The following is a 25,173-nucleotide window of genomic DNA, read 5'->3' on the forward strand; positions in this document are numbered from 1 at the left end:
TGAGATTATTTATTTTACCTGTCAAGCCATTTAAATTGTTTTATCAATGGTTTGCCTATTTTAAGGGGTTGCGGTTTTGATTAAGGTTCACAAATGGGTGCTATTGTGGTGCTATATTAGGCTACTTATTGTAGACTATGTAGTGTACATGTAAACATCTGTTTGTTTTATGTATTTTCTTTTAATATGGACCACAAGATAAGTGTTCTTGTAAAAGCAACAACTAATGGGGATCCAAATAAACAATAAATAATTTTTAGGTCCTAGAATGGTTATACAAAGCTAAAACTGACATGTCAGAATCAGTTTGATATAGGTCTTTAAAGTAAAAGGATGCTGAAACAGTACCTGAACCCAGGTCAAGCAGGAGCCCCTGAACACTCAGTCCTCTGGCTCATGATTTCAGTTAAGTGATGAATGTATTATCTGATGCGGCACTTAATTGGTGTTAAGTACCATGCCAGTACAGTATGCATGAATACACCTGTGCAGGTGAGATTGCCTTCCACGAAGGGGTGCACTCTAGTGGTGCTCATACCGCAAACCGCCGCATACGATGCTCTTTGTCCCAGAACCCATTGTACACAGCGGAGGAAACCCTGTGCCGCGAGCAGCCATCTTGGATAGACAGATCATACTTGAGCCAGGATAACCTGCAGACCTCCTCTGAGCAGATCAAGAACAGACAGCTCAAAAGACTTCATTCCTGGTAAGGACAGAAATTTGGCAATATTTGATCACACTCACACACACATGTACAAAGTGTCTAGTAAACGCGGAGGCACCGATATTCAAAGTATTAAACAGCTGGAACAGTTTAGCCAGCCTGTGTTTGTCAGGAATCAGCTAATTGGAAAGCTAACGAAGCTAGCTAACAGTTGGCTAACACTAGTTTGGTGTCTATCGTTAGTTTCCAAGAATATGAGATATTACATATTGAACTGTCAGAGATTACTAATGTGGACGAAGATGGGACTTGCTCAGCGATGACTAAATAAAGTGTGACAAGCAATCGAAGCTACGTATTTACCATAATCCAACCCTCGCAGATAGCTAGCAAACTAGCATGCTAAAGCCACCGCTAGCTGTCGTTAGTTTGGTGTATGGTGGCTTTTGTTGAATTATGCTGAGGCCAAATTGTTTTCCGACCGGGTTATGCTAATAACATGATATTGGATTGATTATCTGTGTGCTGATAGAGGCAATCAACTTACGTGTTGTGATTTATGTGATTTGTTGTCAAGATACATCCACTGATGTCAGCAAGCAGGTAACCAGCTAACGCAAACTTAGCTGTCAAAACAGCTAAGATAGGGCCGTGATATTTACTAGTCACGATCATCCAGCTAGTCAACCAAGTAAATGTCAGCTTTTACTTCTTCCTCTGCTTAGTCACATTTCTAGTCCTTTGAGTGCTAACTAACAGCAGAGAATTAACCTAACCGACCCTGTCATTTTGCCGGTTGTTAAGCTAAGATAGCCACCGTCGTAGGGGAGCAGGCGTGACGTTACAGTATCAAATTAAAGAGTTAACATGAGGCACTCCAGTCCGGTTTGTTTGGATTTGTGTGTGCTTTTAATTGTGTTTTGTGGTAAGGAAGTGTTGATAATACCGTTATCATCTGTAATGTAGCGTTGCGTTTAAGGTCCCATGCTAATTCCTTAGCCATTAGTACGTTAGCCTCCCCTTTGGTTTTTATTTTTTTTCAGACAACAGTTGTGTATAATTTCAAAACGGAATCTGGCTGCAAAGGAGACAATTAATGTCTCCAAGTGTTGCACAATTTGGATAGATCTTCCCTTTTCCACCATAAAATGCTGCATCATTTCTGTTTCTTGTGCTAGTGCTCTCTGTGTATTTGTAGGCTCGATTAGAAACATAACAACGTTACTTGTTGTTCTTTTGTATTGATTTTCATGGTATAAATGTTATAAATCATCATAAATTCAATTTGTATGCATTGTGATGGTGTGCTCTGCCTTGCCTGTAAACGGTAGTGATGATCTCATTATATTGTTTTCTAGGGTTTGAAAAGAGTCACATGATTTGAAAAGTGGGCCTGAACATCATGGAGGCACCGTGACTGTGTCAGGATTTCCTGATTGCCCAGATTTAAGATACACACAAGTCATGCGTCCTCCCCTCTATGGGAAGTGGTTGTTGAGCAGAGAAAAGGCTTTGACAGTGTGTCTCTGGAGAAAGATTCAGTTAGTTGAGAAGTAAGGCAGAAGTGCTGAGGCTGCAGCCTGGTCACATGGTCTTGACTTGCCTTCTCCTTGATAGATACTCATGTGGTTTATTTGTACATAATGAGCACAAAATGAGGTATCATAACTAAATCACATTTTGTGGCTGGTTGGTGATACTTTCTGTAACACCTTACCTTCCATAGCATTGAAAACTGTCCCACTGGGGGTAGAGGTGCCACATGAGGGTCATGTGACAGCAGGCAGCTAAGAAAAAATCCCTTAAATGTTATACCCAGATTTTGAGGGATATTAATGGTGTAATTTTCATGGTCTGTGTTTCAATTTGAAACTTTGGAAACCTCATTGATGTGTGGGACCTGCTCAGTGAAATTTCTAGGACTTCCTTCAGTCTTATCAGTCGGACTTAGTAGATTGAGAATTAATGCATTAAGTGATAGAAAAAATGACATATTGCAGTGTCATCCTTCACATTAGCACAAGTAACTTTGTAGTGTAAACAAGCTTGTGATAGCATGTTTACTGTTGTCATTGTTGTGATATCAGAGTTAGCCATATTTTTTTTAACAAAGTAATAAGTATCTAAGCTAGGTATCCAGATAGTGCATGATGTAAGTAGCAACTTCATACAGACTGCTTTTAGATTCAGTTATCCAGTTGTTGTTAGCCTAAGTACTTTTCAAATGTCAGGTCAAGTTGCAGTTTGTGGAGGACTGCAATGTGTGAGCCAAGTCTTTTCTGAGGCCACCAACCAAAAAACAGTTACAGCTTGCTCTGGTAACCCTGCAAGTTGTTTACATAGTTTGAAATTCAGCAGCTTCCTCTGTTATTAAGTCATATTTTGCTCCAGGAAATTTGAAATACTGAAACATACTTTGAGTTATTTAATTTTTCATCTAATTTATTTTCATTTAAGGGGGTTGTACCTGGAGTCAATATGAGTGTCAGCATGTGCCATCATGAAGGTACCTGAGCCAAAGTTTTCATTAAAACAAAGGTTTATGACATTGACCTGAATTAACCTCGACTATGTAGCCTTGCAGGCCCTCTTTATTTCCTGTCTAACAAATTAGTGTCTCCAATCCTCTATATTTCACCCAGTTACTCCATTTTCTTATGCTACTTTAAGTCTACTCCCCTTATCAGCTTTTTTCATCCCTTTTTCTAAATTACTTTTCCTTTTACTCACTCGCTCTATCTCTGTTGCTTGTCTCTTAGACTGTCTTATCACACCACATCCACATTTCTTCTGGTTGTGTCAGCATTAATCTGGCCAGTCATACATGATCACCAAACTGCAGATGCAGAAGTAGGAGCATAACACTAGCACTGGGCTCTGATGTGGCCCAGTGATTTCAGTTTCCAGGAACTGCTTTAACTGCAGAACAGTTTTCACTGAGCTTCAGACGGTTTAAGGCAGACTATCTTTGCGAGGGACATAGAAACCATCAGGCTGCTGAATGATTATTCTCCTGATTGTTATGCCTGAATTATTTACTTCTCTACAGCAGTTAAGCTGTATAGCAGCACCTCGTTACAGAATTATAAAGCAGCATTTATTCAGCACAAGTACAAAATAGCCTTAATGTCAGGAAATTGCTAAGTGAGTTTTACATTGACATTGATCATGAGGAAAACTGCCTGCTTTCCAGATCAGCTTCACTGATGTCGTACATGACCAGATCATTTATTTATGAATAAATCTGAACAAGTTCCAAAAGAGCTTCTCCCCATGGCTATTTAACTGTGTATTTGTGTGAATGCTCTTTTGATTTAGTAGTAGTAGAGGTGGTGATATTGTGTGGTAAATCTGATGGATTTTCCTTTGTCTATTTGCTGTGAGTGGAGTGTGAGCACTGAAGCATCAGTGGATATCAGATAGGTGTCGAGGCTATTTTTAGCTCTAAGCCTAGGATGCTGGAGGTGTTCTTGTGTACATGTAAGTGCCACACTGTTAACGTGTCACTGTGTTACAGTAGAGACAGCAGGATGATGTGGTTAGTGCTGTATACTGACCACTGTGGAGCTTTCCTCACCCCTGTGTTAAAAGTTATCCATCACCTCACTTGTCTACATGCCTACGACATGCCGTCGTTCTAACTCTTAATACCACCAATGGTTCTTCATCACTCTCTGAAGTGATGATGTAGCTGCATACAGTATATTTAATGAATGAATGTCACTTTAAAACTGGACTTGGATTTTTATTTTATTTTTTATTCAGACTTTTGATGGTTTGGTTTGTTGGTTATTATTGGGTGAAGAAAAATAAACTCTGACTCCCATGTAATTAACATAGACAGTATGGGTAATATTGTTCGGAATACTGTAATCACCTAGGTCCAGTGAACACTGGTGCAGCATGTGAAAGCTTTTTTCTTAATAGCTGAATATGAAGCTAACTTAAGCTGTAGTGATGATAGCTTACACAGTGGCTCTGCATCACCTGAGTCAGCTTGGACTAGGTGTAGGAGTGGTGGATGATATACTAAACTTAGTAGAAATGTATGTCTTGTGGATTGTGTCCACAGTAGCATAAGTTAGATAATGGGTATTACTCCTCAAATTTAAATCGATTAAGTCTTTGTATAGTAATTTCTGACTAATGATTAGTAGTTGCTTGTGCGCTGGTTGAAAGGACTCAATAGAATAAGTATGTGCATATATTTGCTTGCTGATGAATATGATAAGTTGAAATATGACTTAATGCCAACCAGTTTGTCACTGATCACCAAACTGTAAAAAAAAATACATGGCTGTTTTCTACATTTATTTATGTAAGCAGAAATGTTAAATGTGTGGGAAGTGCAGTCACAACACCTCCTAGTTTCTTACCAGCTGAGAAAGTATTTGTGTTCGATTTCATTTTTGGTTACTTGTACAGTCCCAGCTGTTGCATTGCAGGACATGGGAATGATTTTGAGAAACATACGCACATTTTTTCTTTTAGCGTTTTGATCAAGGTCATACTAGCTGGTATTGATGAGCACTGTTCTTATAGTTGGGTAATTTATAATTGCATAATAAAATTTTGTAATTACTCGAATGGTGTAACTGGAGTGTTTATAGAATGTATATAATTTGATGCGTTCAATCACATCCCTGCAGAAGATTTTATTGCTGTACTTCTAGTGTGCAATGATGATGGATGTGGCTGGCCTTCTCTGTCCTCATCACTATGGTCCTGTTGGTCTAATAGGATTATAGGTTTGGAGAATAACATTGACCCCAAGATGACAAGTGTAATTAAAGCGTGTACAATATTTATTGTGTTTTTATTTTTCATCTACACATACTCGGATTAGGGTTTAGCCTATCCTCTAGTATAGTATGTTTGTTTTTTTTTTGTCATATAATTGTGTGGAAATTAGCAAGATGTATGTATACCCTGTGTGCAGCATAAATGTCTTTTTTTGTCTGTTTTTGTTGTATTTTTTCATGTGTGAGAGAGAATATGTCCTGCTGCTGATATACAATAGCCCAGCATGAAGAATGAATGTGGTCAGCCATGAGTAGTAGTGCTTCACTAGACTGTAGACACTGATTGGAAGATAAAATAATGAACTTTTACTTAAAAAAAAAAAAAAAAACTTTTACTTAAAAAAATAAAAAAATAAAGGATTGTAATCCACATTCCACATGTAATTGTTGCTCTTACTTGCATTACCTGGAATTCCTATAGTTGAAAAACAGCAAATTGTCCTTACTGATAGTTTAAATGCCTAAACCTCCCCTGTCTTTTCTCTCTTTCAGAGCCACAATGGCCACTGCACCGTACAACTACTCCTACATTTTCAAATACATCATTATCGGTAAGTGAGCAATGCCAGCGACAGCCAGTGTGCAGTCTCTGGAGCAAGCTATGTTGATGAGACATATCCCCTTTTCAAATGAAGGTCTGATGAATGATCATCCATATTTTTTAATATACATATGGGATGCTACCCTGTACACTGAGTGGATCCAGCATATTTAATTTTTTGCTGTCTGTTTTAAAGCACCAAATTTTAACTGATGTTTCTTCACAACTGCATTAATTTGCTGATAGACAGTGATAAACAAACACAGTGACAAACACGATCAGTGAAATTGACAAATGCATTAGTCAAAGAAATCCAATGACTCTTAGTCCCCTAAGATTTTCTGTGATGAGAGTCAGTGTCTTGTTTTCAAAATTATTTGCTAATATTTTAGTGACATACTACTCTGTGTTGCTTAGCAATGAAGAGTTGAGCATACATTGTGAATATGTAATGCATTTTTCAATGCATCTCCACTTTTAGCATTATGTTCCATGTTTTGCTGACATGCTTCTCAACCCGTGGCCTAGAAGTAAACACATTGCTGCTTAAACTTGTACATAGATTCACAGCCATACATAAACACACACGCCCATAGCTCTGGGCTGTTTATCATCTTCTTCTGTCAAGCGTATTACACCCTGCCTGAAAGTTTAAGCAGGTGTTTGAATGAGTCTGTAAGAGCAGCCTCGAGGGATAGTGGCTTGTTACTTTACTTTTTGTTTATTCTTTTTTCTTTTTTTCTTTTTTTCTTCTCTCGAACAGTGAAGTTTTTAAGATCTCATGATCGTGTTTGTCAGAGTTGCACACAATTTTCGAAGCTACTTATGATTGTTTTGGCTGAGTAAAATAAACAGTGAATGCCTCAACATCAGTGCTGTTTGGTGTTTCTCAGCATTTTCTCGTGAGTATCTCCTGAAAACACCAGTAGTTAGATCCAAAATATTGGCACACTTAAAATTTCAAGATATTATGTCAAAACTATTGATTTTGTCGGTATTGCCCAGCCCTAAAACAGATGAATTTGTTTAATTTTGTTTGCTTGCAGCATCGTTTTTCTCATTTTGTTGAGCTGCAAATGAAGGGTTCATCACAGATCATAGATAATTGCTCAAACAGGATCGAGGCACAAAACAAATGCACCATTGGTGTCAAAATGGTTCTAAGCATAAACAGTATTGACAAACTCTGTAGGACACATTAAGGTCTTTCTGTCATTCTTCCACTACTCAACATGAAATTTTAAGTATCGTCACTGACTGTCACAGAGGGGCTGCTACATCATGCATGGGGGCAACACTGCAGGCCTGAATAGAGAATTGTTCTTCTGTTATTTCCTTGGTTGACCTGAGTTTCTCTCTGTCTCTCTCTCTCTCTCCACAGGGGACATGGGGGTGGGGAAGTCATGTTTGCTTCACCAGTTCACAGAAAAGAAATGTAAGTGCTGCCCTGATTTTTGACTCCTTTTCATCTGTCTGTGCGCCACAGTGTATACAAGGTTGCCAGGTTCAACTGGAGCGCCTAGACCACTTTAGATTTCTTTGTATGCCAGCGGAAGTCAGTGGCATAGAAGTCGAGTGTGAGCTCAGCAGTGAGACTCTTCTTCTGTGCGTGAGTCAGCTGCAGCCTCCCATTGCCATTCAGCCCTGTTTTGTTTAGCGCTACTATTAACAAGCCAGATGCTGTATTCCTCATTCACTCATCTACGATCACATCCTGCATACACACACTTACACACACACACACACACACACACACATACACACACATACACACACATACACACACATACACACACACAAGGGTGATTTAGAAAAGTTTTTCTGTGTCAGCTTTGAAGACATTTGTCACATTCTTAGTGGTGATACTTTCAATTTACTGAGTATAATGAATGTGATCAATTATTGATGCACCTGCTGCAGGCTTATAATGGAGATGTGTGAGCGTGTGTGTGTGCATGTGTGCTTTGTGGAGACCAAAATGCAGGAGGGTTTAGGGCGAGGTTAAGGGTTTTGGGTGAGGCTTTCAGTTGAGGGGAAAAATGTAAGAACATTCAGGATGTGGAAAACTAACAGCGGTAAAAAACTAATTGACACAAGAATTGAATTCACAGTGGCCTCACTTTCTCTCCCCAGTCATGGCAGACTGCCCCCATACGATTGGTGTGGAGTTTGGTACAAGAATCATCGAGGTGAGTGGCCAGAAGATCAAGCTGCAGATCTGGGACACGGCAGGACAAGAGCGCTTTAGGGCCGTCACCCGCTCCTACTACCGCGGAGCTGCAGGAGCACTCATGGTCTACGACATCACCAGGTACAGGCACGATTGTTCTGTGGTGATACACATTAACTACATGGTTTCCACTTTACACCGAAGCTTTCATGGATCACGCGATAACAAGTCTGGTGCATGTTACAAAAATATGTAGGAAGAAGAAGTTAAATGAAAACAAAAGCATGTGACAACTGCAGCTCACAGACTCCTTTCTGAACAAACACCAACAGGTTTACTGCTTGTGTTCAACCTTTGTGCCCGAACTGTTAGATAGTATCAGTGGCCTGCCAAGTAAACACAGTTCAGCATTTGGAATGTCCACACCACACCCAACTCCAGTAAGGGCCCCTAGGGTCCCACAAACAGTCAACTGGAAAAACTAATATGAATTGTTTACATTTCTGGCGATTTGCCTGCCCACAGCTGGTCTAATGGGCAAGAACGGGAGACTAAGATGAGTGTTCAGTGTCGTGCATGGTTGCTTTGAACACAACTGGTAATTCCTTATCCATATCCTGTAATTAAAGGGTGTGGCTTTAATAACTGGTTTTTTTTTTTTTTTTAATATTTGTATTCTCCAGTTTAGTGTACAGTGTCAGTGCATCTAACTTTGGACCTGTTCCTCTGTTACTTTGACTCACATCACATGGTGATTGTCATTATGATCAAACTGTAATGTTGAGGAAATGGGACATTTATTGGAAAATGGAAATTGAAATTGAGGCTGTAACTCGGAACAAATGACAGAAATGACCTGTTACAGTATTGTCAGATACAGAGAGAAAGCTGTTCGGTTGAGTTACTACACCAATATAAATCTCACATGTATCCGTAACCCCAAAATTTGTCGCTCTCTTTAATGTTCTGTTACACCATCCTGATGCTGCGGCAGCTGCCAACTCTTTTCTGATAGCTCCTCAGAAATGGCATGATGTTCTGTTATGCCTGTGCTCGTCGTCATAGTAACCTCTGCCCTTCTGTTTATGTCCCGCAGGAGAAGCACGTACAACCACCTCAGCAGCTGGCTGACTGATGCTAGAAACCTCACCAACCCCAATACTGTAAGAACACATTAACATCATTTCACTTTGCACACTGGAATTATTCTGCATACCCTCTGCTCTCTGTATATCTTTACCTGTGTAGTTTTCTTTCCCTCTGTGTCATCCCTCTTACTTCATCACCCCTGTTGTCACTTCCGCTGCTTTGTTTCCTCTCTATCCCCCTGTGTTGTTCTCCCTCTCCCCTGAGATTGTTTGAAGCCACAGAGCCCTGTCCCTCTCTTAAATTGGATTTCTTGGTAAATATGATTAGCTCTCAATCATACTGGTCTCATTTACTGAGCTCTGTGTTTCTTCAGAGAAGTGGGTTTCTGCAACATGTCACTTCTATTCCAAATTGAGAATGTTTTCCTAGTCTTAAAACAAAAATATTTCATGCAAATATAGGGGCCTCTTGTGGAACTATGTTTTCTTTTGCTCATCTTATGGATACATAAGACCACAAAGTATGAATATTGTTTGAATAATGAGTCTGTGTATTTCTGTTAAAATCCACTCTTTCTTTCATAATTTCAAAGAAGTGTTTATGTAAACATTTTCTTCAAGTGATGTTCATAGAAAACAGAGAAATCCACAGCAGTCTGTTAGTGGAGCCTGTTTTCGTGGTGATTGCTGTTTTTGCTGAAGCATCTTGTAGCACCCATGTGGTGGCACTGTTGTAGTCCAGTCATAGCTTGAGCCCCAGTTGTCAACATTTGCAAGTGATTTTTTTTTTTTTTTTATTCTGGCTGCTCAGCTCGAACTGACACAATGGTTGTCAATTGAGTGAAAAGTGTTATGTAAGACTTTATTGTTATTTAGCAAGAGCTTCTAAAAATCTGGACCTCACTTCTCCCAGTAACAGCCAACAATTCAAGGCGAAGAACTTGAAGTTTAATCTTTTGTAAATTCTATGTGAACATCAACATCAAATCAGCAGTGCTTATGTTTGTCTTAGTGAAATAATATTAATAATTGTGTTTTCCTTGTGTGTGCACTTCCATGCACGTCGTACTTTTGCTCTATGTATTCTGCCTGTCCTGGCCCGTGAAAGTCACTAGCATATCACAGTCGAATTTTCACCTCAACGCTGATAATGTGATAATGATTAGCTGTTAACATGGTGAGGATCTTTTTCTTTTTTCTTTTTTCTTTTATTTTTTTGAGCACACAGCAGTTCAGTGGAGAAGAGTCTGTCTCTCTGGTACAAAGAAGCTCATTACATTACACCAGTATATTACAAGTCTAATTACATCACAGTTGCTAAGGGGCACCGAATAATGTGCTCATATGGGGGTGTCTGTTCCTCAGTGTGTTTATCTATCGATTCCTTAACACACAAGTCAGTGGTATAACAGCTGATTTAGGAAGTCTTTCAATACTGCCCTTGGCTCTCTTATCTCTTGGAGGTTTAGAAAAGAGACTTCTCCCTGAAAGGCCATACTGTCTATCGGTTTGTCTTACTCTTCCTCTTCCTGTGTCTGTATTCTCAGGTGATCATTCTCATAGGAAACAAGGCAGACCTGGAGGCCCAGAGGGACGTCACGTACGAGGAGGCAAAGCAGTTTGCTGAGGAGAACGGTGAGCCAGACACAGAGCAATGCTTGTTGGGAAGATGGGAAAGAAGGTTTTAGGTGGAGGAGTCAAATAAGATGTTGAACCAATCATGTTTTCTGAAAACACATCTTCCAAAACTCTTGACTGTTCCATCCTCAGTTTCAACAAAACAATAATCACAGGAATCCTGACAAAATATCCAAATATTTAGAATTTGAATGAGAGTTAGCCTCCCTGTTCTTTTCTGAATGTTTATAATGAAAGCTCTTGTGGTTGATTTCAACAGACAAAATTGAAGATGAACATCCTTTTCTGTTTATATTACTAAGACAGAAACTAGGAGAAGGTGACTTAAGGAAAGATTAAGTGAACAGAGATTAATTGAAGGAGGGGGCAAATGAGGACTTGGTATGTGAGTGTGGAACAATGTTTTACTGACGCCATCATCGTGTCTGTTTTGTGTTCTGCAGGTCTGCTGTTTCTCGAAGCTAGTGCAAAAACGTAAGTCTGCACAACTGCAGTGCGTCAGTGACAGCAGAGTACGAGATATCCCTTTGCTTACTTTCTTTAGCTCCCATTTGCTTCCTTTTCTCACGCTTGTGTTTATGCTCTGTGTGTTCAGAGGTGAAAACGTTGAGGACGCCTTCCTGGAAGCCGCTAAGAAGATCTACCAGAACATCCAAGATGGCAGCCTGGACCTGAACGCCGCCGAGTCAGGGGTCCAGCACAAGCCCTCAGCCCCTCAGGGCGGCCGGCTAACCAGCGAACCACAGCCCCAGAGGGAAGGCTGCGGCTGCTAATGACCAAGCAAACCCCCTTCGCCCTCTCTTTCTCTCCCCATCTCTCTCTCTCTCTCTCTCTCTCTCTCTCCCCCTCGCTGTGTCCTGACCGCCCTCCCCCAACCACCACCACCCTTTTCCATCCATTTCTTCACCTCCGTACGTTCATCCACCCTCACTGCACCAGGAGCTGCATGAGAGCAGGGCTGCGGAGGGAAGGAACGGGGGACGGATATTGACTTGGGCCTGACTGAGCTGGGCTGTGTGGACTACATCTCTCCCCTCCTCCTCTCTGCCTGTCTGTCTCCCGCTGTTGCTGTCTCACTTCTCCTCTTTAAACTGTCAAGTGTGTTGTCGTCCCATAACGCTCCTCTTTTGCTCCCCTCCGCTCCTCTTGCACCATTCAGTGTAGTCCCCCCCCCCCCATCGTAGTATCGTAGACACCACCACGCATTACACGGGTTACTGACACTTTAGATAGATGTAATGTTCATACGATAATGATAAACTGAGACTGTTTTTTATGTTTGGTTTTATAGCTATATATGACATGTAAACACTGCATTAAGTTTCATCCACCACTGATAATTTCGTTATGAATCAAATCTAAATTATATTCCCAATCTCCTGGCAGCCTCTCCTGCATGGTTTACCAATCCAGCATTTTATCGAGACATGCAGGTGCGATATCTCACACGCGGGTCATTTTTGTGGGATCGGGCAGTGAAGGCAATGAAGTAGTGTATCATGCAGCCACGCAGGTAGAAGCCCACAAGTGTTGTTCAGAGAATGTGAGCTTTTTCAGCAGGTTTCAACCCCTGCTTGTGGCTTTTTAATTCTACTCCTGCTGCTCAGCACAAAGCAAATCCCTTTGCCAGATGTGGCAACACTGATGTTCTCAGGAGAGAGAGGAAAACATTTAGAAAACTAGGAATCACCTACAAATTCCTTGTGGGTGATTCCTCAGTCTCTCCTGTGAGATATCATAGGGAGGAATATTGGATGTTTTCCAGTTTGTCTGTGTGTGTTTGTGAGTGTCAGTGTTAAGAAGTTGGATGGGGGTTTCTTTTGACACTTAAACAAAAACAAACAAAAAAAGAAAAAGAACATGGCTTTTCTGTTTTTGATGGAAAGATTTATTCACATCAGTTTCTTTGCACCAGCTCTCTCCCTCCTCACCTGTCCGACCCCAAAACTCTCCCCCAGGTCATATCAACAGATTCTGTCTTTACCAGCATTGTCTTTGTCATTGTTTGTTGCCTTATTATAATTAATATGTTATTACTCTTTAATCTTTATAGTTTTGCTGCACTTGCTCTTATCACTGCTGTTGGACTCACCCCGACTCAGTAAATGATCTCTTCTTAGAATAATTATTGCATTTAACTGGAGAATAACATAAACACACAAGTGGTGGCTCACATGGTCAAAATATCAGCAGCATGGTCTGAAGCCCACATCTCGACTATTCAGATGTAAAAACAAACTCAAAACTTCAAGTGTAGCTGCACTGAAGAGCTGATCTGTTCATAAGGACAGTTGGTCCTCTTGTATAATACAACACCAAGCAGCATGCCCCCCTCCCCAAAAAAGATGAAATTCTAAAAACCCAATTGTTTTTTTTTTTGTTATGTTTTTTTGAGTACAATTTTTCTGTATCATAGTGATTCCCTGATTGGACAGCTGTATATATTGCTTCTTAACTATTGGTGATGACCTCGCTACTCGGGATTTAGAAATTTATTTGCTGGCTCTGCCAAGATCTGTACAGTTGATGTGCTAGTGGGTTGCCTGTAATTCATGCTTGGGAAAATTCTGTAACATAGTTTCTATTAATAAATGTATGTAAAGGACAGACACCTAAATACCCCCACCCCCCCCCACAACCACCCTGTCTGCACACTACTGAACCTGCTGATTGGTTGAGGGGAGAGGAAGTGGATTGAGATGATGTGCAAAGTAGTATTTATGTCTGCAAACTTTTGATTCCTGTCATTTCTGAATGGAGTGGAGAATGGGGCACTTTCATGTTTATATTCTGTTTTCTTTTTCCACCCCATTATAGCCCCTCCACATGGGAGGGGCCTGCATCGCCGTCTTAACTTTTGGGGAGTGGGGATTGGTTTGTTGTCGTGGGAAGTTGGTGGGCTGGGTCTTCCTTTTTCCTGTGTCCCACCTCTTTGCAGTCTGAGTGACCACTTCCTGCTTTTGTCTGTCCACAAGTACAAAAAAAAAAGTACATATGTATAAATTTTTAAGGAGCTGTGCTAACATTTAAATGCGTTCTTGCGTGTATATGATTTTAAAATGTTGACATTTTGATTTTAATGACAAAATACTCTAGACAGAAAAAATAAATTATACATAACCTGTTGCTGTGTGTCTGTTTTTTAAATCTGTTCATGTAGAGAAAAAAAAAAAACTGGCTTTGATAAAGTCTGGAATTGATTGAGAAAAAAAAAAAACTATAGGATCATGTGGAAAAAGCACCAGACTCATTAATGTATTTCAAGTAGCACAACTGCTTTGTATTTTATTGCAACAAAAATTGCACCAAGGCTAGAGAGAGAAACGGAAAGGAAAAAGGAAAAAGAAAACATATTTACAAAGGAAAGCAAAGTTTGTCTACAAAATTGGTGAGGAGGCTTAGTCACAAAGTGTAGTGGTATGGTTGATAAAGGGGAGGAATAAAAAAAAGAAAAAGCCAACACTGACAGTACCATGTTGAAGTCAAGGCAGCTTGCGGTTGACTTGTGTCCTCAGGCATCGCAGTCAGACAGGGCACATGGGGTGAGACGACTACAGCACAACTAGTGAAAATGTCCAAGAGATGCAGACAAGAATAAAGGAACGTATGATGTTTCAGTGGAATTTCATGGGTTCTTTTAGTCTATAATGGTCAGCTTCTCACTTATACATTATTTTGTAAGACAGCAAGTGACAGATCAATAAACATTTCAGTCCAGTGTTTCCCCCAGGATATATATTTTTTTTTTTTGCTGGGGTGGAAAGGCCTCTGAAACAGCATTTAGACCATGTGACAAACTCTCCATCAAAGCTAATTCTCTCTGGCAAAGAGGCCCTTCAGTGGTCAGAGAAACACCGTGTCAGTCCATGATCCCTCTTTACAGATCAAACAGCATGCTGCTGCTAGGCCAAGCTGCTACTGATGGCTTTTGTGACTGGCATGTAGAGAAAGTTGAATTAAACCTATTTAAAAAAAAAAAAAAGAAAAAAAAAAGAAATCCAGTCTAAGAACAACATAAAACAACAGTCAGATCCACTAAGTTGCAGATCACCCTGGTCCCTCTCCAGCACAGACTGGAGACAAAGGTTTTTGGTATGGCAAACGTTTCAATCCAATAAACAAATCAACACAGCTATTCTTGGACACTTGGCACAATTCAGCCAAAGCCACATTTCTGCACTTGTGAAGTGAGAAGTAATTAAACAGCTCCGTCAATAGTGTTTAAGGCACTATTTGTTACCAAAGTGTGCAGTGAAGCAAAAAAGGGGAAGGCCGGAGGCTCGTTCTCCCTCATTTGCTTGCTCCCATTATTATCTTATGGCACATGGTTGCAAATACTGCAAAAAGCATTCATACAGAACAAACACTGACACATTTTCATCACTCAGCACACAACCAATCACTGATGACACGGTACAAAGCGATGGAAAATGACGGGATGCATTGGACACAGGCATCAGGCTATAAACACTGTGCTTTCAGAAACCCCCCAGTTCTTATAGGTGAACAATATGGACAATATGACATCAGTCGTTTAAGTGTTAGAAGGTATCCTAGAACAAGATGAGGTTAAGTGTTTTGTTTTTTCTCATTGTCATCGGCATCAATGGAAAAAAAAAAATCAAACACAAACAGTGATGGAAACAGATATCACAGGCCTTTTTTCTACTAGTGTCATCGCTAAAGGGGAAAAAAACTACTAGCATACATAAGACATGATCATTTCAAAAATGATTGCTGAAAGGTCATGTTGATCAAAAGTTGGCCCCTCGCCCCCTCATTAAGGCCAAAAGACACTGTTCATTCATAGTTAAGGCTTTTCAATATTGCAAACTGTCTGACAACGTCTACAGACAGATTCCTTTGATTCCATCCACAATAACCACAGGCTTAAGTGTTTCAGAGTGTACTGTAGTGTGAACCTACACTCTGCTGCTGTGCTCCAGCAGGCTTTACCCTTAGCTCTCCCACGTGAGCTCAGGATGAACCGCGGTTCATGCACATGCTCAGAAAAAAAGGGGGTAGTGTAAGTTACAGTATCAGTTTTATGTCTTGGTATTATAAGCTTTTAGGGCGCTACCTCTGAACAATGTCACTTATTTCTTTGACAGAGGACAGCAGCTTGCTGAAGTCCTGCTGTGCATTGGCGCCCCCTGTGGCAGTGGGGCAGATTTGCAGCTCACGCAGGCTGCTCTCAAGCTTGTTGATGGCCTCACGGAAGGCAAACTTGTTCCTCATCTGTTGGATGGAGTCAACGTAGCTCACGCAGTATTTCGACAGGTTCTTGCCGGCCTCCAGCACGGCGCTATGGCTACCCGTCTGCTCCGAATTACGGCAAATGGCTGCGCGGAGCAGCTCGGTGCCCTCCAGCACCATCTCGCGTGTCACGGCTGAGTTGGGGGTGCGCTCGGAGGCCTGGCGGGGTGCAGTCTTGCGGAGGGAGCGTCGAGTGTTCACTAGCGGGATGAAAGCGGTGGGCGAGCTCTGATCGCCGGGAGAGGTGAGGGAGGAGGAGAAGCCTCCTAGACTCTGACTGGAGAGGGAGGTGGTCACTGAAGTGGAGGAGGTGGAGGTCTTCAACGGTTGAGGTTTGGAGGTGGAGCCCAGGGGCAGCTTCTTGGAGCCCTCACTGAGTGGTGAGCGGGCTTGGTCACTGGCAGTGGTTGTGTGGTGGGGCTCTGAGACAGAGGGGAGGCCCTTAGCTTTGATGTCTGAGGTGGTGGAGGAGGGGGAGGGGAGTTCTTGGGTGGGGCTGCGGGAGATCTTGCCTGTTTTGGCATTAGTGGGTGGTGGAGGTGGAGCCGGCTTGGGTTTCTGCAACTTTCCTCTTTCCCTGACAGATGAGGAGTCCACGGGGTGCTTGTGTCTGCGGGCCCTGCACTCCTCTCCAGCTGCCCCCAAAGCAGGGAACACATTGGGCTTGAGAAGCTCAGCATGGAGAGCACTGGTTTTGGAGTTCTCCAGCCCCGGCACACCTGGTCTCCTAACCGCCTTAGGTGTTAAAGCCTGGGGACTGGAACCAGGACTGGGATCAGTGTCTTTGCCTAAGAAGGAAGAGGTGGCATCTGATGAGGTGTTTAGACGTGGCGGGGGTGTCAGGGTGCCCATCCGAGGGGCGCTCTCCCCTTTCTGCTCGCTGGTTCTCTTGCGTGGCAGAGCTGGCTTTCCCCCAAAGGTACCTGAGTCAAAGTGGCGCTGGCCCAAGTCTCGTGGCAGTGTGACGGACTTCCATTCATTGCCATCCGAGCCAGAGGGCATGCTAGAGGACCAGAGAAAACGCTTCGAGTTGGACATGGATTCCTCCTCACTGGGTGGTGTGGTAGCTGCTTTGCCTCCCGGGCCAGGCACTGCAGGAGCCCCCTTCTTCCTGGGGAATAATGGCCCTGGGTAGGTAGGAGCCCCATTCGCGATGCCCCCTGCCCCATTATTGTTAGTACTCAGGAACCTGGAGGAGTCAAGGCCATGTGTGTTGTCATTAATGGCCAAAGATGCACCATTGTTGAAGCCATCACTGTCTCGAGGATCTGGAGTCACGCCTCTCCTGTCAGGGTGGACGTCCATCTCTCTGAAAGAGGAGCTGCGTTTGGGCGGAGCGGGTGCATTCTTTTTCTTTTTCTTGATGAGGCTGAGAAAACTTCGCGTCTTGTCTTTGGGTATCAAGCGGTCATCCTCATTCAGGTTGTTGTCCAGGAGGGGGCGCTCTTTCCTGGGAAGCATGGGTGACGACACAGCTGCCTCTGGCTCCACTGGATCTGTGGAAGTGCACAGAAGAACCAGGGAACCATTAGTGATAAAGAAAAATAAAATACTTACAATGCTTTGACACACTGAGAAAAAAAAACAAAACAATGGAGACTATTGTTCAAGAAAGGTTTGGGAATGTTTTAAAAGGAGACTGAGCTGGTTGGCAGATGTTCCCTGAGCCAAAGAAACCTGAGGGCGCAAACTCCACCAGCCTTAGCATGTTATGTGGTTAGAGTCAGATCTCTGACTGCAATTGATCTTAAAGGATTTTAAAAGCTCCTAACTCAAAATAGAAACTAAAAGGAAGTAAGTGACGAAGTTTAAAGTCTTTACAGTCCATTTTATCAAGTATTTGTAAGTGAAATTCAGTAACAATAATTCCCCCTGCATACACTATTCATTTCACATATTCCTGTAATTATAATAACAACTGTTATAAAGTTGTAGCAACAAGGGCAGGAGTGTGAGTGCGTCTAACCTGGACTATCTCCATCCCGGTTGTCCATGTTTTTGCGGAGGGTTCTGGTCTTGGTGGGCAGCTCGGGAGCCTGCTGGATAGAGCCTAATGTCGCCTTCTTCCCTTTCTTGCCCAGCTCCTTTTCCACCTCTGAAAATACACACACAGTCAAGATCTAACAGTTAACCAAACATGACAGTCCCACATATTAACAACTGCGAGAGGAGAACAGGTGGTGTGTTCACTGAAGGAGGGTATCTGTGGCTATCACAGAATATTACCCACAAGAAAAGATGCTTTCAGGAGAAAAGAAAGCAGCACTGACCATCAGAGATGCTGGACTCCTGGAACATGGTTTCAAAGGCTTGGTGCGTTTCAGCAAAAGAGGGACGTTCTGAAGGATTCCACCTCCAACCTGACAGGAAGACAAAACAAGAATAAAAAAACGTCCTTCTAATAGAGAAGAGTGCCTGTAATCATATTCTGGATAGATGTGTTTCGCTACTCACAGGCCCTCATGAGCTCATAGACCTTCTCGGGGCAGCCCTCTGGTCGGTCCATACGGTAGTCTTTCTCCAGCAGCTCGTAGACCTGGGACAGGTCAATGCCGGGGTATGGAGACATGCCGTAGGTGGCGATCTCCCACAGCAGCACACCGAATGCTGGAGGCGCAAAACAAAAAGATGTTCAGAACTCAATCTATCGAATGTAAAGTCATGGTACGAATATGTGCGATATGAAAATGAATACATGGTTTTCCCCTTTTTGAAAAAGAATGAAAGAAATTAGTTGTTCAATCAGGAACATAAGGAATAAATTTTAGTACCACTGAAACAAAATCAAACTTACCCCAGACGTCAGACTTAATAGAGAACTTGTTGTAGGCCAGACTCTCTGGAGCGGTCCACTTGATGGGGAACTTGGCTCCGGCGTGAGCAGTGTAGGTGTCTCCTGTCATTAACCTGCTCAGACCAAAGTCTGCAACCTTCACCAGGTGGTTCTCACCGACCAGACAGTTACGGGCAGCTAGGTCCCTGCAGGATGTGTTACAAAGAGGAGTATGACAGATGAACAGGAGGCAAAAGTGAAATCCTGACTTTCTACCATCAAAAATAGACAGTAAAATAATCCAGAAAATGCATGAGCTGATTTGAACACAGATCCTTTTGTAAGAAAAAAAAATATCAGCAAAAATATCAGTCTTGTTACAACATTCACTGAAGTGTTGGATTTCTACAGATGTTTTGTGTGGAGCAGAGTCACAAGCTGAGTCTTGTCAGGTTTAAAAATTAAAATGCAGTTTGGCAAATATGAGAGACATAAATCATCTTGTTGCCTCTAAAGGACCCTGTTAAACGTGCCAGAACAAACTAGCAATGTTACAACATCGACTTTTCTGAGATAAAAGTCTGTCCTCCTGTGAGAGCAGACGGTGGAGAGAGAAAGAGGAGAGCTGCTCAGAAAAAAATTTGTTTTCTCTGGTATTCACACAACTCTGACTGAGGACTCAGTTTTATTCCAAAAAGGAATTAGAAGATTTTTACACCCACCTGTGTATAAAGTTTTTTTTCTCCAGGTACTCCATGGCAGAGGAGATCTGTGTGGCCATGTGAAGCAGCACCACAGCGTTGACCTCCTCTCTGTTGCACTCTCTCAGGTAGTCTAGCAGGTTACCGTGGGTCATGAACTCTGTGATGATGTAGAACGGTGGCTCCCGTGTGCACACACCTGCGATAGAAACAAGTTTGCAAAAGAAAGGAATCGTTATTCACAAAATATTTTCTGTATGTTGCTTTCATCTGCAAATCTGGTTACAGCTTTTATACAGAAAAAAATCCTGAAAACATACACTTTACCTGGATTATACTGTATCTGTTTAACATGCAAACATAAGGACATCTGCATAACAAACTATCTTAATCCTAAAGAAATTCTCTGTTAATTAAATACAGGATTAGATGTTAGAAATTAAGCAATATTTTTATTATTATCCTATCCTATTCCTGTCAGCCAGATTTCAGTCTATCCACACAGACAAAGGGACAGACTTTTAAAAAACAGTTTACATACCCAACAGTTGTACCAGGTTGGGGTGTTTGATCTCTTTCATAACAGCAGCCTCCTTAAGAAACTCCTCCACCTCCATCGTATCCTCCTGGGCACAGTTGTTGGCAAAAAAAAAGTCAGCAAATCCATAGACTGGTTGCAGTTACATCCATATATCACCAGATGGTAGCATTATTCAGCCAAAATAAAGATTTATAGCCGATACAGTGTAAATATTTGACAACAGTAGGTGTCGAAAAGTTATTAAAATCCATCCTTTCCTCATACAGTCAAACACATAGGATTAAAAGCAGAAATAAATCCGATTTCCTTTTTCTTTTCTTACCTTTAGTGTCTTGACTGCCACAGTGAGGTTGTACTTCTTCCAAACACCCTCATACACCTCCCCGTACTGGCCCCCTCCCAGCTTGTGCTTCATGGTAATGTCAGTGCGCTCCATCTCCCACTTATCGTAGTTGGGAGAAACTCCGTAGATGGTGGGCTTGTTGCGCTTCGGCGCCGGGTAGTGCAGCGTGGTGATGAGGCCGTCGGCCACCGTGGAATGGTGGTGCACCAGCTCCGCCAGTGTGTTGAAACGGCTTTCTGACGAGACGTACAGCTGGGGGGGACAAGAGGTTCTTTATGTGAGTCCATGTACATGAGAAGTCAGTTCATCTTGGGATATTGACAGAGTTTATAACCAACTGTGATAACACTAATTTATGCATTCCATCAAAATACAAGATGAAATTATGTCAACTATGGTAACGTAGGTAGGTAACTATGTCAACCACTGTCTACGTATTTTCCAAAATAAGACATACAAGTTAAAAGTAACTTTTCATTACGTTTACATGACAAACAGTACATGGTATTATATCCAGCATTAACTGAAAAACCATCAAAAACAGACCATGAAATAATCCATTAAAGTCATAGTGATACAGAGAGGTCTCAGGCGAGTCACGAAACCCACAAGGCATTTGTCAAGAAGCTGGTGGAAGGGAGGATATTGGTCAGGGCTCAGTGGACACAGTCTTTTTCATTGTCCAAGTCTTACATAACACTAAAAATGATTTGCTCTACAATCTGCACTTTGCATTGCTTTACTGTTGAACGGGCTCTTTACGCAAGTTGAAGGCATGTGGAGGAAAAAGTAAAAAAGAACAACCTTGACTGTGGTGAAAAGACCTTTGAGATCTAAAGAGGATTTAATGGTCAGTTGGCTGCTCTCCTGGCTCAAACCATGACCATTTACGAAGAGGAAAAAAAAGAAAAAAAAGAAAAAAGAAATCAGTTTTTCTTACAAACAAACTTTAGCTATTCAGTGAGCGTGAGACAAAGCTGCAGCTTGGGGGAGTGCTGAGGTAATCTCAAATTATTGGAGAAGCCTATCATTCCAGACTCTTGAGTTGTAGCTCAGTAGGAGAATGGAAAACAATATGAGATGGGGAACCAAGTGTGTGTGTGTGTGTGCGCACTGTCGCTGTCTGTATCTGTATCTGTGTTCATCCATTTGTTGTGTGCGTGTGCGTGTGTGTGTGTGTGTGTGTGTGTGTGTGTGTGTGTTTGCATACTTGGCTGCAACTGTCTGTGCTAATGCATGTCTTAGCATGGGCGTCAGTGTCTGGCCCGGCCTCGAGTCTGCTGGCCATTATGAGCAGCACAGTGGTGGTTAGAGGCATTCTTGTCATAGCTAGCGTTCCTGGAGCTAGCTCACCTCGCTGCATTACAGACAGGAGGGTGACCCAGCCAAAATGGCAGCGGCTTCTTGACTGACATAGCAATTTGGGGGAATCCCACACCAAGATATTCAGCAAGAGTGAAATATGGCCTACACTAATCTATCATGACCATCGGGATGTGATACCCTGCACATTATTTAAAAGCTCTTAATCTAAATGTGTTCCAGATCACCTGCCATCTTTACCCAACCTGAAGCTCTTCACACTGATGGTTTCAAGTAATTCATCATGCAAAACCTCATTACATTTTGAAGGATTTTTAGGGAAAATAACAAAATAAAAATCATAATGTCAAATTCTGTCTTTGTGTTGGAGGTCTGTGAATGATGGAAACCTGTGCTCTAGTCAGCTTTAAGAGAGAATACAACACTGCGCTGGTCTGCTCTTGCAGGCATGTGTCACTTTTTCAGTGTTTGATACTTATTTTTTGCTATTCTTTGAATGACTGTATCTGAAAACTATCTTTAATGTAAATGAGCTACAGAAGATACAAAATAATTTAGAAGCTTTGGGCACATGCTGTAAGCGAAGTCCTGCCTTTATGACACAAGCAAAAAACCACAAAACCACATGATGGAGTTTAGCCATTAGATTCATTTAGACTCCAACATGTGTGAAACACAGTGTCGTAAAAGTATTGAACTCAGTTCCCTCAGAAAAGACCTTCAAAAGCATTTCCATTTTTGTTTTTCTTTCTAAGATAGTTACATTAGTTACAGCCTTTTTTTGATGTGGTTGCCAGTAGATGTTGGTAGATGTTACACATTTATAACCTACAAGTGAGATCAGTGCAGCAGTAGAATGTGCATGCAGAAGGTTGCTAGGCAAATGTCAATTTTAGCAAAAACTTAAATGGATTTAAATTACTTAATCACTTTTATAAATTGATTAATGTATCCACCATTTTCTGAAACATATCTGTGTCCAGATCATGTTAATTGATTCAATAGATTACTAGGATTATTGTTATATACTGCTGGGAGGTACTGACAAAAATGTGATATAAATGTCAAAGAAATTCATGTGCTAAAATAATTGTAAGTCTTACTGTCCCTACAGATTTTCTGCCACTGTTTGACTGGCATGACCATGGAAACTGTATGAAATTGCTTTCTACGTCCTTAAAAGTCTTAAATGTAATTTGATGAATACTGAAGAAACCCTGGTAAAAGTATTTTAAAAGACATTTATGAGTTTGTGTTGGGGTCACTTTGACAAAAAGTCACCAGTATTTTTTCAGATGTCTCTGCTATTTGATGAGTAGAAACCATTCCTGGTGTCTATATGCAGTGTGTGTCTGTGTTTGCACCGATGCCTACCTTGCCGTCAGACGCAGTGTTAATCCTATAATGGTAGACTCTCCCCTCGTACCGCAGAGAAATGGACCTCTGGCCGGGGCTGCTCTCACTCTCGCGAACCAGAAAGCTCCCATTGATGCCCGAGCTGAGCAGGTACTCTGCAGCGTTGCGTGATACAGGTCCATGGTACCAGCTGTGCTTCTCCAGGCTGTTGACTGGTGTGATATAGTTGGATGGCACCCAACCCTGGCCGTTCTTGGTCTGTGCCTCGCACCACTCGCCATTGTGGTTGTAACCCAGCACACGCAGCTTCTCTCCTAGTCAACACGTGAGATCAAAATGAATTAAAAAAAATATCCAGGCTAATTGTGGCTAAAGTACCTGGTTGGCTGCATACACATACTTTAATATTATTTCTAATGGTTACAGCGCATTCCTGCTGATTTTGAAAAGAATATTTCCACAGCTGGGACTGTTATAAAGCTTCCATATTCTTTGAGTAACAGGCTACCATAACATGGACACTGTACAAGAGCTGAACTCAGCATGTTTTGAGTCAGACATGCAGGAATCCACTGTATCTAATGTCATCTTTCCTAAGAACAGGAACTCGGGGGCTTTTCTTTTCCACTGGTCATTTGGTGACCTAAACTCAGGAAATTGTTTTCTTTCCTTTCAGTTTGGACTGGATACAACAAAAAATAGCCTTAAATGATGCATCTAAATTAAATAAATAAAACTTTGAATTCAAATAGTCATGTAATCCATGTTTTTTTGACAATAAAGACCCAAAGTAAAATGAGCCTTTCATGTGCAATGGACCATCTTAGAATGAAATGAAAACTAATGTTGTACAGGACATTTTCTTGTTTATTCCGGTGCATATGTTCTCTCCTTCCTTCCTCTGTTTGTCTGTGCGATCCATCTGTGGTATTGTTTTACAGTCGGTTCAGTGGAAAAAACAAAACAAAAAAAAAACCCACGGGTGAGACCATCGTCAGGAAGTGAGAGTCAGACGGGGATAAGGACAGAGAGGGAACGAGACAGGATGGGAAACAAATAAGCAGATTCCCAGTAAGATTCATAACCTTATCGAGACTTAAATGTTCTCCCGAAGTGCGTGTGACTTTACATGTCATTGCCAACATCCACTGATAGTGACAGTTATCAAATCTTTTTGGGATTACTGTCATATTTGCTCAACCATACCGTTAAACCCTGTTGCAAAATTTTCTGAATAATTCCTAGTTGTACTCAAGAACTACTCTATAGAAATATATCAGAATGAATGGCATTATTTTTTCTCTTTTCCTCACCTTTGGTAATGCTGAGTGTGTTGTCACCACTGGCAACGAAATCATAGAGTGCCACAAACAGGTTGGGGTCATTCTCGCTGGGTCCAGCCAACAGGTTCTCTTTCGAGTTCCACCGGGCCGCTTCTGTCAGACCCTGACCCTCAAAGTCTGGTCTTTGGAGAGCTTCTGAAAAAAAGAAAAAGACAATCAGAAAATCACAAAATCAGAACACGTGTAGGTGACGAGAATATGAGAGAAAACATCAAACAATGCGTTTCTGAAGGGAGACTGAGGGAGATCTGTAGGCGTGTGTTTGGTATGCAGCGACATTGTGAGGCCGTTTTCCCATACAGCTTCACACATGGTGAATGATTCAGCAACAATGTCAACCCTCAGCCTCTCCATGTGTCATTTATATTGTTCTGCATCCCCTTCTGCAGGTCATCAGCTGTGATCCCACTGTGGCATTAGAGTAATAAACCTGATCATGTGACTTGCCATGTCCCAGCTGTCTCTACAACTTTTCATTTCCTGGATTATCCTTGCCTCGTTTTCATTTCTTAAATGCCTAGACATCTACCACACATCAGACCATGAGAATGCATCCCAGCATGAATCTTTACTGAAAGTGTAAAATGGTTGTGCTTGCACTCACATGCATTGAGTTCAGAGAGCTTTAATT

The 25,173-nt window shown here is 41.8% G+C and overlaps 2 protein-coding genes across 4 annotated transcripts in view; one reads left to right on the forward strand and one right to left on the reverse strand.

The window, feature by feature from the left end:
* Positions 1-607: 607 nt before the first annotated feature.
* Positions 608-13,250, forward strand: rab14 (RAB14, member RAS oncogene family). The gene is made up of 8 exons (XM_022767010.1): positions 608-709; positions 5,962-6,020; positions 7,392-7,445; positions 8,144-8,321; positions 9,277-9,343; positions 10,816-10,903; positions 11,350-11,380; positions 11,502-13,250. The coding sequence occupies exons 2-8, from the start codon at positions 5,969-5,971 to the stop codon at positions 11,677-11,679; spliced, it is 648 nt and encodes a 215-aa protein (XP_022622731.1). The 5' UTR covers positions 608-709; positions 5,962-5,968; the 3' UTR covers positions 11,680-13,250.
* A 928-nt stretch (positions 13,251-14,178) lies between these two features.
* The window catches only part of abl1 (ABL proto-oncogene 1, non-receptor tyrosine kinase), a 33,287-nt gene continuing 22,292 nt past the window's right edge, over positions 14,179-25,173 (reverse strand). For 2 of the 3 annotated variants that reach the window (XM_022767007.1, XM_022767009.1), the window contains 10 exons: positions 24,513-24,677; positions 23,218-23,513; positions 20,500-20,772; positions 20,178-20,262; positions 19,658-19,835; positions 18,957-19,141; positions 18,617-18,769; positions 18,433-18,522; positions 18,129-18,257; positions 14,179-17,658 (listed from right to left, as the gene is read on the reverse strand). In XM_022767007.1, coding sequence (XP_022622728.1) covers positions 15,983-17,658; positions 18,129-18,257; positions 18,433-18,522; positions 18,617-18,769; positions 18,957-19,141; positions 19,658-19,835; positions 20,178-20,262; positions 20,500-20,772; positions 23,218-23,513; positions 24,513-24,677 — 3,230 coding nt within the window. In that variant the 3' untranslated portion in view covers positions 14,179-15,982. The remainder of the gene's footprint in view (positions 17,659-18,128; positions 18,258-18,432; positions 18,523-18,616; positions 18,770-18,956; positions 19,142-19,657; positions 19,836-20,177; positions 20,263-20,499; positions 20,773-23,217; positions 23,514-24,512; positions 24,678-25,173) is intronic. The other variant, XM_022767008.1, reaches the window with a different exon arrangement.

The sequence above is a fragment of the Seriola dumerili genome, unplaced genomic scaffold (genome assembly GCF_002260705.1).
Source record: "Seriola dumerili isolate Sdu_G_001 unplaced genomic scaffold, Sdu_1.0 BDQW01001092.1, whole genome shotgun sequence".
Classification (NCBI taxonomy): domain Eukaryota; kingdom Metazoa; phylum Chordata; class Actinopteri; order Carangiformes; family Carangidae; genus Seriola; species Seriola dumerili.

What these genes read in the sequence shown, in the direction of transcription:
- rab14 (XM_022767010.1), top strand. Translation starts at nt 5,969, where the DNA reads ATGGCCACTGCACCGTACAACTACTCCTACATTTTCAAATACATCATT. An exon ending in ATGGTCTACGACATCACCAG is followed by an intron (nt 8,322 to 9,276) that starts GTACAGGCACGA and finishes TATGTCCCGCAG; the next exon opens with GAGAAGCACGTACAACCACC. An exon ending in CTCGAAGCTAGTGCAAAAAC is followed by an intron (nt 11,381 to 11,501) that starts GTAAGTCTGCAC and finishes CTGTGTGTTCAG; the next exon opens with AGGTGAAAACGTTGAGGACG.